Genomic DNA, 14,109 nt, shown 5'->3' with positions numbered 1-14,109 from the left:
ATTGAGTATGTGTCTTAAATTTACATTTTTTACGAGTTTTGTTTTTATTGGGATAGGATAAAATGTGGATGGCCTTTATTTATATTTTTTGAAAGCCTGATTTATAAGGTTTTAAAGAAATATCTGAGCATTCTTTGTTTTCTTCCGGGTCAATTAAAGAGTCATAGATCTTAAAATACATGTCTTTTAAGGACTTGAGATTTTCCTAATCGTTAGTTTTATTTGTTTCTTTCCTGTAGGAAATTTTTTTTTTAAGTATAGGAAGCTTTTTGTGTGTTTTTTTTTCTAAGAGGTACAGGACGAAGTTTATTCCCATGACTGTAGAGCAAACCAATAACTCATTTTGACGGTTATATTTTTTCTAGGAGAATCACATAAAGTTGGTTCGCATCTGTAATTGACAGTAGTAAACTGTTTGATTTGGAGTTTCAATGGCCTAAAAATACAGTGACAAATTCTTTGCAAAAAGATGTACCACCTTCTATAACTTTTTTTCCTCTTGGCAGGATAACTCTTAATGTACTCGGTCAGATTGAATTTGCTTTCTTCTTGCTCATCTTGGACAACTTCCCGAATTTGCAAAGCAGTTTCCTTTACAGTTGCACCACGATTTGGGATTTTGCATGTTTCATCCTCATTACCAGATTCTGAGCAATATGAACAATTGATAGTAGTGGATCGGTTTCTAGTTTTTGAGGGCCCACACTTGAAACAACACAGAAGATTTGGTCAAATTTTACAGTTCTAATTTTAATAGTAGTTGGGGATTTATCGTCGAAATGTCAGAATTAAATGTTTAATATCAAGTTTTTCATTGCCTTTTTTAAATTATTATGTCCGACTTCCAAACTTTTCTAATTACTTAGAAAAACTTTCGATCGAGATTCGGCATCGAAGAACTTCGTCACTTTTTGATGCTATTTCTCAACAAGTATTTAAAGTTTTATTCAGTGCTATATTAGCTGAGAGATCACGGAAAGACTCAGTCAGAATTCTTTCGAAAAATTCTTTTCGAAAATAAGTTTTAAAAATGTCATTTGATTGTAAATTTTTACAGATATCGGCTCACCACTGATATTTTTATGTTTTCTTTTCAACCATAAATAGAGTATTGTTTTGAAGTTTATTGTGTATTGTTGTTGTTGTTGTTGTTGTTTTGGATTTTTTGGTGCAAGGCAATGTTTGGCCATGTTGCGCTAAGCATATGGTCTAAAATCATACTAGATAAAAATAAGGCATTAATTAAAATCATTCAAGCTTCGGTAAGAGAAGGCGAAAGTTGATAAAATTACAATGAATACATAAAGTTCAGAAATTTAAAATAAGCAATGATGATTTAAAACAGGAAGTAAAAAATGAAAGTAATAATGTTTTTTAAAGCTGTTACAAAAACTGAAAACACAAAGAAATGCATTAGATGTATGTAAAAAGGCGAATAGCCTTAAAGAATTTGAAAATAATTTGGTGGAACATCTCCCCGACCAAGTCTGTTAAAGAAGATTTAAGAAAATGAATTCTGTGAGAGTTAAATGAGGAACATTCGATTAAAATGTGTTTAATGCTAAAAACGACCCGACATGTGGGGCATATCGATGCGCTGTCTCCAAAAATGAGATGTTTATGAGTAAAACGTGTGTGTCCTATACAGAGACGAGTCAGTTTAACATGGAACTCTCATACAGGAATTGTAGGCCAAAAATTAATGGAAGGTTCGATGGATTGTAACTTATTTTCAATCTGCAGATCCCATTTTCTTTATCATATTGATAACAGATGGGAAACAATAGCTTATTTGAAGTCACAATATGGAATGCTTTAACATACCCCAGAGGAAGCATGTTTTGCAGCGAAATCTGCCGCTTCATTTCCAGCAATGCCCACGTAACTTGGTACCCAAATAAATATAATATTAATAAATATAATATCCCGAAGAGTTCGTAAAAGGAACAATATTTCAATAGCAATTGGCTCTATTCGATTACGGTAGTTGTATAAGGTCTCCAAGGAATACACTCTGTCAGTATAGATTATGAAATTACCCTGAGAAGGAGGTGAGATTTTCTGAAGAGCACAGAAAATTGCAACCAACTCAGCAGTAAACACTGAGCAAAAAATGTGCAAACGATAGCTCAGTGTCTCAGATGGAAGTATGACGCCACTACCGATATGTCCATCCTATTTCGAACCATCTGTAAAAATTGGTGCGAAAGAAGAACATTGACAGCAATGATAGTGGAAAAGTTGCTGAAAAACAATAGGTGCAGTTATGTCTTTATTAAATCCAGAAAAGGGATTCAAAAAGGAAAATTTTGGAGCATTCCAAGAAGGGAATTGAAAGGAACTAACTGATTTAAGGGTAACATCATTAAGTTCCAAGTCATTCAAAAGTATTTTCATTCTCTCACAAACAGGACGTACTTGGAAGGGGCGGGCGTCATAGAGTCTCCTAAGACCAGCCGGTAGTGTCGTTTCACGTAATGAAGGCTTCAAGTTAGATTGTGCTTGTATAAAATATAAAGGAAATATTATTTTACGCCTTAAGTTAAGTGATAACTGGTGGCAGATATTATAGAGGCTTTCTATGGGTGATGTTCGAAAGGCGACCGAGAAATTCGCAAAGCAGAATGGTGGATGGTTTCTAGACGCCGTAAAAAGGTAGAGCGATCCATGCATCAAACATCCATAATATATGCGAGAAAGAATAACAACCTGGTAAACACTGATGATGGAGGTTCTTTCTACACCTCAAGTGGTTTTGGAGAGAACTTTCAGAATGTTTAAGGTTTTCTCGCAACTCTTTATCAAAAATTGAATATACGGAAGGAAAGAGAGTTTCAGATCAAAGAAGATTCCTAAAAACTTTATTTCATCCACGACAGGTAGGGCAATAACACAAGGTCCAAATGCATGTACAAAAGTGAATGCACCGACATTTCTTAGGTGAGATTTTGTGTCCGTTGGTATCGTACCAAGTCACCAGCTTGTTAATAGCGTTCTGTAGATGACGCTCACTCAAACGCATATTACTTCTTCGGCAAGAGATCTGCAGATCATCAACGTAAAGACTTCCATAAATAGATGATGGCAAATGATTATCTTACTAAAATGAAGGATAAATAGTGTAACACTAAAGACACTTCCACCCTCAGTTTGAATAAAGTAATTAGAATAAAACTTCCCGAAGCAAACTCGAAACGTTCGGTAAGCTAAAAAATTCATTAAAAAGATCGGCAAGTTTCCCCTAAAACCAAGATTAAAAATCGTAGAAAGTATGCTGCATCGCCATGTACGGTCATATGCCTTTTCAATATCAAAGAAAGCAGAAACAAGGTGGATCCTCCGGATTAAAGCGTTGCGAATTTGAGTTTCCAGAAGGATCATGTTATCAAAAGTTGATCGTTCTTTACGGAAACCAGTCTGAAACGAGGAGATGCATCCTTGTCTCTCTAATTCAAACATAGCATTGATCACACGCTCAAAGGTCTTGCTGTGATAACTCATCAGAGCAATTGGTTTATATTTCAGAGGGTTCGAGGGTTCTTTGCCAGGTTTTAACACTGGAATCACAATAGCTTCGCACCATTCAGAAGAGTATTTCTGCTCATTCCAAATTCTATTGAATAAAAATAATAAATTGGAAAGGGAAGTTCTATTCAAATGGCGAAGCATGTTGTATGTGATTTCATCTGGCCCAGGACTGGTATCATGGGAGTGAGACAACGCTGCTTCCAGTTCAGACATTCTAAATTCATAGTTGTATGGAAAAAGTTCTTTTGGGATTGAAACGCAATGGCGACTGTTTCATGAGATTCTTAATTGCCATAAATTCAGGACTGTAAGAATAAATAGCGGAAACTTGCGCGAATGCTTGGCCAAGAATATTATCTAGGTCTAATGGAGCGAAATGCATCACGTTTTCTGTATTCAAAACAAGAATGGAAAAATCAGGACAAATCCCATTGATGGTCATAACTTTGTTCCACAATGTTTTACTGGAAGTGGGGCATGATATGGAGGAAACAAAGGATGCCTATGATTCCCTTTGTCTTTGACAGCGAATGCGGCGAGCAAAGGCTTTGGCTCGTTTAAATGCAACAATATTTTCGGTCGTCGGGTACCTTCTAAATATGTTCCAAAAATTTTTTTAGTCTTATAACTCTCGCGATAAGCTATATTTCACCACGTCTTTTGAAGTGCACATTATGATATCAACGACATTTTGCACTGCTTTCGAGATGTCCGCAGTTCTGACCATTGTCTGTGTAATATTTGCCCGTTGCGAGAAAGCATTCCAGTTTGCACACTGGAATAGGAACCTAGGGGGGCATGAAGTCGCATCACCAATGTCGTCTTGTGAAACTATTACAGGAAAGTATCACCATTATAGAGATCACTTCGAACTGTGAGATTCAGCAAAGGGAGGAGCTCAGGAGAACAAAGATCCAGATCAAGATTATAGAAGGTTCTTGTGGGTTCATGAAAGTAAGTTTTCTCTTCATTATTTATCAGACAGGGCAGTTATTTGATATGAATTGCTCTATCTGTCACCCACGAGAGTTTGTGCTATCCAAAGCCCGCAAAGTACTATGTCCGTTTAAATCGCTGAGTTGCAGGAAAGGCGTAGGAACCTGGTCTACTAAGTTGTCGAGATCTTGTTGGCAAATTACATCATTGGACAGTAGATAAATGCAGCAAACTGTGACCAATGTTCTTGCATGAACTTGTACAGCCACAGTCTGCAGGGAAGTATGTAAACTGAGTGGTGTGCTTGGATACAAGTTTGATGTAAAGATACAAACACCCTCCACAGCTGTGAGATCCTGTTTCTGCATCTTTTCTAACATAATTAAAACCGCGCAGTATTAAAGGGATGTTTGGTGTCAAGAAAGTTTCTTGAACACAAAAACAGATAGGATGAAATTTATTAAGAATAGCCTTGATGTCATTGGATGCCTCGACAATTCCAAGAAAGAAAGGTACCCATTAAGAAATTCTTGTTGGAACAGAGGAATTAAGAACAGTGGTTGGAGTTACTGAAACTTCACAACTCATCTCAAATTCATCTTCATGGAGTTTTAAATTGGGACTATTTGATATACTTTTATAAATGGACGTCAAATCCTTATGGGCTGTACCTTGACTAGCAAGCCCCAATGCTACCGAATTTTTAGTGGTTGATTTCTTCAACTGCGAATATATGTCTTTTTTCGACAGTCCACGTTTTCCAAGCTTTAGTTTCAGAGATTTAACCTGCTTTGATTTTCGCTTACTTTTGTCTAGTTTTTCAGTATCAGGAGCATTATCAATAGATTTTTCTGTATGAGAATCAGATGTCTGATTGGGAGAGATCATACCGGTGGTATTTTGAGCACAGTTGAGACAGTTACAATTTTCACAGAAGTTTTTAGTATAGTTAGAAGTATAGATGCGTAACTTACGCCAAGTGAAGGTGTTAGTGCGAGAACTTTTTTACGAGCCCCACGGTATGGAATATCTTCTTTAATTTTTGTTGCTGTGATTTGTTTTTCGATTTTCCAACGTAGGCACAAGTGGGAGAAAGACGCATGTTCACCTTTACAGTCCACGCACTTCTCTGGTGCGAAACACTCCTGGCTCTCATGCCCTTTCTCAACCGAGCGGGTGCAAGTGACAGTCCCGCGGCAATTTGCTTTCGAATGTCCAAACCGCTGGCATTTAAAACACCTGAGAGGGTTTGGTATGTATGGTCTTATAGGTAGTTTAATGTAACCTGCGTATAGGTAGTTTAGGAGACATAAAAGTAACTATATGATGTTTAGTCTCAAGAGTTTGTCCGTCGCCAGTTGGTAATACGGCGGACATGTGTAACTCCTTGAGATTTTGATTCCTCGGTAATTAAATCTACAGGTGGGTTAAAAATCTCTCCACATGTAATGACACCTTTTGAGGTATTTAATGACGTGTGTGTGTATACCTTGATTCTATAGTTGCCAAAGCCTTTAATTTTTATGTGTTGGGCTTGCTTTCGAGAATTAATCTCTATCAGCAAGTCTCCAGAACGCATCTTGCGGATAGTCATCACATCACCAATTGTGGCGTTGATAACTTTCAGCACCAAAAAAGGGGAAACTGTTTCAAATGTCTCATTTTCAGAATTACGTTTTATAATATAGTATCGATCAAAATGGTGGTCTATAGAAAAAGAGTTAGGAATAATATGATGCCCACTGAAGGGACCCTTATTGAGAGAAGCCATGCGATATGAAAAGTTATTCGAGCATTGGCCACCACGGAGTCCAACAAGGGAAGACAGCCACCGGCACTGGCCATTCCCAACCTCATCGAGAGCTTGCTGTCAAGGGAAGGAAGAAAACAGCAGAAAGCAGTAGATTGAGGGGATGGAAATCTGGAAGGCAGACCAGATCACTAAGGAACCTCGGTATCGTGAAGCCCGTCGCACCAGAAGAAGGTGTGCCCCTGAGGGGAAATTTATTGTGTAAATAGAAAGGATTTAAAAAATATAAGAGCCAGATAAACTGACAACCATTCAGGACCATAGTGTGCCTCCCAAATAATGAACAGTCATGAACTGTCAAGATGAATTTTATTTTTTAAATAAAAAATGACAAATAACAAACAAAGAAAAAAACAAAACGAAAAACACATACACAAAGCATATTGAAAATGACATAGAATCAAAACAAAAATAATAAAAAATACTAATGAACAAATGTATCAAATAAAATTATAAAAAAAACACGAGTTAAAAGAAATGGTGCTCAATGTAATTCGTCTAAGAAAAGATTGCTTTCATCACACATGAAATTCCTTAGAAGTTGGAATCTTGATAAATTTTTTTGATAATATTTTTAAGCTAATGTAGTACATTATCTATTGATGGAGTTTTGAAATGCCAGAAGACTGTTAGTGGACATTTTGTTGCATAGGGCATTGGGTCACTTTTTTCGATACAGGAACAGTTATAATTTGGACAGAAATCGAAATGAAGAAGGTACGAAGGGATGGGACCGTGTCCTGAAATGAACATGATTGACTTTGAAACTTTGGACAATATTTCAAGCATGCTCCTGCCTACTTCTCTGTTGTCCCACTTCTCTAGTCCGATGTCTAAAGCAGCTGTCCGAATTTGAAATTTCAAGTAGGACAGTGGCTTATGGTGAGAGAAAGGAATGCCTATCATTATAATTTGTTTCGCTAGATTGTCTACATATTCCTTGCCCAAGTTCAAGATGTGGGTCTTGAGCCATCGTGGATGTAAATGCTTATTGAAGTCCAGCAGAGATTGAAGCTGTGGTGTGATTTAGGGTTGAGGATAGCCATCAGACAAAACAGACTCTCAGATCAGATATTAATTGGTGCTATGTTGAATCTGTTTCTATAGCCATTTTAATGGTTAAGATCTCTGCTTAGAATTGTGCAGATTCAGTTTGCCTTGCCACGGATATATGATTTTATTATTTACGAAAATGCAAAAAGCACTTCCTGTGACTTGGTCTGTTTTTAAACCAATAATCTCAGTTTTTGTAGATCTGTGCTCTTCAGTGAGTGAAATTTCATTTCTTGAAAGAAAATATTGATACCATTATTTTTCGAATTCGTATTCTATTGGGTTGAAAATTATATTGAGAATATTGGTTGAAGAGCAAATTAAGATTTAAATGACAGATGATATTTGTTTTGAATTTCATTCTTCATTCATTTTATATTCATGTCAGAGAAGTAATTATGCTTCTGAAGATATTAATTACAAAAATTATGTGAAAAAAATATGAAAATTAACTTGATAACCCACTATACTACAGCAATTCACTACAAATGAATGAATGAATTTTATATGAAAATTTTTAAATGATTATATATTTGTATGATTTTAAATGATATTATATTTGTATGATTATCTGAGGAATCTTGATAAGTAGACAAAAAAATTTAATTGTTGTCTTTGAAAAAAATTAAAATACAAAAAATAAAGTTAAAATGACATTGGGAAGATTTGATTCTTTTAGTTTAAGTGATTCTCAAGAATTTCAATTCTAAACGCAAGATTTTAAATCCAAAATTGTACTGGAAACTTTAAAAAATCAATAAATGAAAGTGATTCTTATATAGAAAAAACTGATTTCGAGATTGCACTTTATATCACCATTCCAAATTTACCACGATTTTTTTACTACCATACAATAATTTCTGGATTTCTGTTTTCAGTGCTATCTTCATCCAGAATTTCCCGGACCCTTCCTCGGGCCGAAACCGGCAGAAAAGAACGAAAGAGAATTCACCGAAGAGCAACTCCGAGCTGGCGAAACGATCATTAATCTCCAGTATGGAACAAATAAAGGTGCCAACCAAAGTGGCATCAATTTTGGGAACACAAGGCACATGTAATAGTGTTGAAATGTCAGATTCTTGTAAAAATCATCGTAGTCTTTAACTTGCCCTCTGTTTTTTTCCTTGTATATGTGATTAGTCAATAAATGTGTGAAATTGTTCATGGAATTTTTATTTACATTTTCATGCTAATAAAAATGCAAGAAACTCAAAATAAATTTTAAAAAATAAGAATTTTTCTGCAGAACAAAAAAAAAAATCATTGTTAAATCACCAATGATAAATGTTAAAAGTTTCCGTTGACACTTCTGAAGAAAATGATTTCTAATAACGATAAAAACATATTACCGTCAGTTATTTTTAATTTGATTTTAATTTAAATTTTTCCAGTCGAAATACTAATGCATTAAATTCACTCATTTTCTGATACCCTAATTAAGTTTTTTGATAGTCCAAGAATTTTGCATGCAAAAATCACTACCTCTACTGAACCAAAATACTTTTTTCTTTCATTTACTGGTATTGCAATTAAAATCTAGTTTTTCACGTTAGGGGGATAAAGCTCCTAATATTTAAATAGACAGCATTTTATATTTTCTGATATATCAGAAATATTTGATTGCATCCATTTCTTTTCATTGCAAATAGGTTGTTTGATTTGATCAGCACTCCGTTATATTAGGACTATCTGAAAAAATACCTCGTCATTTTGAACTTTCCGCCAAATTTCCCAATGCAAGACCCAAATGGATTGAAAGTACACCAGGCTTGCTTAACCAGCACATGTTTAATGGAATCAGATCTCAGACTCACGAACTGACATTATGACAGGAAGTTCGGCATCCTTATATCCCAGTGCATTTTAAATTTTGAAACTTTCTATCATGCTCGAACTGCTGTTATGGAAATAATGTTTCACCCCAAAGATGGAAGTACTCATTTTATAATGAAATCTAATAGTATTTGAAGGTGGTATTTATTAATAATTTGATGAATTTCTTTATAATTGAGTCACAGAACATTTTTTGCCAGCCTTTTCTATTTTAACCCTTTGCACTCAACAAGTGACTCATTGAAATTCCACCAAAGGAGTTGACAAGAACTAATGTGTGTGTGCGTAATGATATTTTAAAATCTAATTTAAACTTCATTCATTTCCTAATTTTTAACATTCATTAAAAATTCATTCCTAATTTTTTTGCATTCATTTAGCCCATATTTTCTAAAATGTTCCTTTATTTCCTGGTTCAATTCCATCCTTTTTATTTAATGAATGCAAAAGCAGCTCTGTAAAATTGCTGAAATTCCCCACAAAGGGATAAAAATGTGTTAAAAGATTCCTTTCCCTAAATCGACGAGAGTAAAGAAATCCTTATCAAAATCTCACAGTATATAAACATGGAGATAAATATTTCATTAGCTTTTCGCTCTTGTGTTGATGTGCTTCTGCTTGTACATGGAATCAAAGCGAAGCGAACGGGCCTGCTTGGGTTTGCATTTGTAGAGCCGACAGGATTCGGGATCTGTGCCAAAAGAATTCAGGTTCAATCCCTGGGACATTGCGTTGCCTTTTCAAGTCGATGCAATACCAAATGTTCCGTTTCTGATGAGACGCTATTCCTTTCGTAATCTGAGACATTGCTGCTCGATATCTTTATGTTTGGGATCCTTATCATATATTCAAGAAGTTGCCTGCGCCAAATAATCCAGATTTCGATGTCATTTTTTGTGTTAAAGTATCACCACAATATAATAATCACCTCCACTCATCAAGAAGTGATAAGTATAAAAAAAAAATAATAAAGTCTCCATCAGAAGTTCCTGACTCAATGGGTGAAAGTTAATAAACTAATAAATTAAATTAATAAAAAATTATGTTTACACACACACATATATACATACAGTGTTGTAAGGAAAAGGTATGATGAGGTTATAAAAAATGAACTTCCACTTTGTATACCTCTCAAAAATGAAATGAGCTTTTTAATTCTGTGAATAATCATGCATCTAATTACTTTTCGGAATGCAAGGGATTATAAAATGATTGGCCTGCCCTTTTATAATTTCTATTCACTCTAATTTTTAAAAGAAAATATCTTTCATAATTTGAATAAACATGGTTCCACTCAACTGAGCTGACCCAAAAAGGCTGGTTCTTATATGAGGCAAATCAAAGTCTGTGAAGAGTGGATAACAGCCGATGAATGGATAGAGCAATAAAAAGTAATAATTGAATTATATCATTCATTGACTTAAAATAAATACAACATGAGGAATATTGAAAACAAATGGAGATTAAAAAGTTAATATGCCTGTCCTTACGAAGGAATGGGGTTTAATACGAAACGATCCCGACAGAAAGGATTTCTGTCATTCAAATAAATAAATATGAATGAAAAAATTCTCTTATTTCTAAATTGCAATTTAAAAAAGAGAGCATGTCACGATACATAAGGTTGGAGATTCACAAACCACTTTTTTTTTCTCAAAATATCAAAATAATTATAGTAATAATATTACAGCAAAATATATTTCAATTCAATATTTGATTCTATTAACTGAATGCGATACAAACTTTGCGAAAATACTGATAAACATTCGGAATAAAATTTGTCTTCTTTTCCTTTAGAGAACAAATGTAAATCATATTTAACCAATGAAATAATGCTCAGACAAATATTTTATTACAAATTACAAATATAAATATTTTGACCTATTCATAGTTTATGGTGTCTAGAACGAACTTCCTCTATCAGTTTTATTCCACTGACGCAACTATAGAGTTAGAATGAAGTTCAGGCTTAATCCTCTTAATCTGACCACGGTTCCAAAATTATGTACTTTAACATGGCCTGAAATCAAGATAATAATCTCATCAATCAACCAATTCAATGGACAGGATTAAAATTTTGCATTTCTCACTGAGTAAATTGTACCACAGTTGATATCTGACCAGTGGGTGAGGATTGATACTTTAATGGTATGCTCGAAATGACACTTCAATTTAGGTCTGGACTAAGTTTTCCCCTTCTTGATTTAACTCCTGCCCATAGATTTGTAATCAAAAAACATTTTTACTATCTCACAAACAAGGAAATCATTGCTATGAAAATGTAGCACAACAGGGAAATCTCAAGAAAATGAACTTTTGAGATTCATTGAACTCAATCTTTCTTTCAAAGAATCGCCAATCAAGTGACCATCGCCAGTTTATATGTATACATATAGAGGGTGTCCCAAAAAACTGGAACAAGCCCCCCCCCGAAATACTGCACCTAAGCATGTACTTGTACTTCCAATTACAAAGCATATACTACCAATTATTTCATTAAATAAAGTGGGCAATTGTATGAAACCACGTTCTGTGGAGGTTGATAGCTATAAAATTATATAACTGTCATTTAGTGAAACGTTTTTCTTCATCTACGCATTCATAAAGTTGCATGTTTAGACGAAAGCATTTATTTCAGAAACGTTGCTGCTATTAATGCATTTGTCATAGACAAGCCCGCTGACGAGGTCGGCGATTTAAGCCGAGTTTGTGCAGCAACTTGTGAGGCTCCTGAACACTCGAGGGCAGAAGTCTGACTTCTAGCTCTTATGAAGATGACACTCACACAATCTCTTGCACAATCCCTTTCTACGGGAGGGGGGGGAGGGCTCTTTCACATACCTCACCATGCCCGAACCGGGGGCGCCCAGATCACGGAGAAGACGCTCTACCCCTAGGCCAGGACGCCTGAATTCCAGAAAAGTAAATTTATTTTGTATTTGCGCATAAGACCGTTGAGCCATTTGTAGGAAAAAAAGAGTTTGTTGATAAACAGTGTTGAGCACCAAGCAGCCAGAAAGAGATGTGTGTACCATCGGCTCTCTTCAATTTAATTATTGTGAATTAAAAGTGAATTACAGTCTGCTATATTACTTTTTATTTAATGAGTGAGAGTTCTTTTTATGAGCGTCGACGTCATGAGGTTCATTCTTACGGAGTGAAACAGTTTTATTATTATTATGGTACAGTTTTATTATTACGGTAACAGCTTCGATTCACTATCAAGTGTTAATGAGATTCTCGAGTTATGTGATATCTTGTGGATAAAAATCTTCATAAGAGGTAGTAGGATTGTCTTGTTTTCTTTATTGACTATGCATCATGTCAAAATATTTAAACACTTGTAGAAAGGATGATTTAAGGCTTATTGGCAGAGAACTTGGTTTGAACATAAGTGATAAAATGACAATTTTAGAACTAATTCATATGATTTTTTGAAAAAAAGACAAATTTAAAACAGAGCCTGAATCTGTAAGTGACCTTGCAAATGTAATTGTTGAACAGCACAAGCCAGAAGATGAAGAACAATTAGAATTTGTGAAGTTTAAGTTAGAAAGAGCAAAAACTGAGCTTGAATTAGCGCGATTTCGTGAAATTCGAATTTGGTGAAAGAAAATAACGAAGAATCATTTGAGTCTAATGATTCCTTAGACTCATTAGTAAAGATAATTAGAACTCTAAAAATTAAAGTATCAAGCATACCCGAAAATTGTTTTTATCTTTAGATCGAGCATTTATGGTACAGAATGTACCAGAGAAATAAATATAAAACTGAGATCGTCTTAACATACTAGGTGAAAGATCACATACATAGTATGTGCTATGTATGTAATATAATCCCATACATAGATGATGATGATCTAAATAAATGAGAAAGTTAAAGAAAATGTGCTGAGAAAATTTCCCCCAACAGCTCAGTCCTGTCTAGAGAATTTCAGAATGTGTGTCAGTGAAATGAGACCTAGGATCAGTTCGCTTCCCGTTTAACCACTAGCTGGGAATATTACTTAAAATTAAGGAATGTGTCAGATTTAAAAACATTAAACTAGCTCATAATTTCTGAAAACTATTTCAAACATGAAATAGGGAAACCTCTTCACGTATAAGTATAAAACAAGCAGATACCTGGTTTGATCCAATTACGTTGAGAAAGGAAATTGATTTATATTTGTCATCTCAGGGAAAATACCTATCAATGAGCGTTGTTACTTATAATGAAAATTATAATGTGAAAATATATCAAAAACCTTTTTATCCGATGAAAAAAGTTCGAAATGCATTCTGTGTAATGAGGCTCATCCTCTCTATATGTATTCTTATAAGAAATTATCTGTTAATGAGAAAGTTCAACTTATGAAAGATAACGATTTTTGCTTTAATTGACTGAGAAAACATAAAGGGAGTTCTTGCAAATCAAAGAACTCTTGTGCAAAATGCAATACAAAGCATCATATTACTTTACATTTCACTCGAGATCAGAATTCTTCAGTGCAATCAAAAGAAAAAAGCGAAACTTATTCTTCGAGTTGTATCAAATAAAAAACAAAGTTAAAATATGAATCTTCCCTCCCTCCCCCTCTCTCCACTAGCTTCTACATTCATTCCTGCAGCGAGCAATGAAAAGTAAACTGGCGCCAACATCATTTCAGCTATGAGTAGTTGTGTCTGGACTAAAAACAGTTCTCTTGAGTACAGCGAATGCTTATTTATGCGATTCCAATGAAAATAAGTGTGAAGTACGAATTTTAATGGACCTTGGCTCAAAGTCTCACTTTATTAACTAAAGATCGATTTCAGTTGAGAAGGAATACGATAAACATCGTGGTGTCTGGGTTAACGATTTCTGTTCGATCTCGCTACTTTAGTTAACAAGGCCCGAACTTTTGAGACTATATTAAATGTGTTAGTTGTTCCGAGAATTACTAATCCGACTCCATCAAAAAATGCGT

The 14,109-nt window shown here is 34.7% G+C and overlaps 1 protein-coding gene across 1 annotated transcript in view; it reads left to right on the top strand.

Moving 5' to 3' along the window:
* LOC129958605 (muscle-specific protein 20-like) overlaps nucleotides 1–8,489 on the top strand; it is a 75,592-nt gene extending 67,103 nt beyond the window's left edge. The window contains exon 4 of the mRNA XM_056071203.1: nucleotides 8,206–8,489. Coding sequence (XP_055927178.1) covers nucleotides 8,206–8,385 — 180 coding nt within the window. The 3' untranslated portion in view covers nucleotides 8,386–8,489. The remainder of the gene's footprint in view (nucleotides 1–8,205) is intronic.
* The last annotated feature ends 5,620 nt before the right edge of the window (nucleotides 8,490–14,109 follow it).

Source organism: Argiope bruennichi, chromosome X1 (assembly GCF_947563725.1).
Source record: "Argiope bruennichi chromosome X1, qqArgBrue1.1, whole genome shotgun sequence".
Classification (NCBI taxonomy): domain Eukaryota; kingdom Metazoa; phylum Arthropoda; class Arachnida; order Araneae; family Araneidae; genus Argiope; species Argiope bruennichi.
Note: the sequence above shows the minus strand (reverse complement) of the source record. Positions and strands in the feature narration are given on the sequence as shown.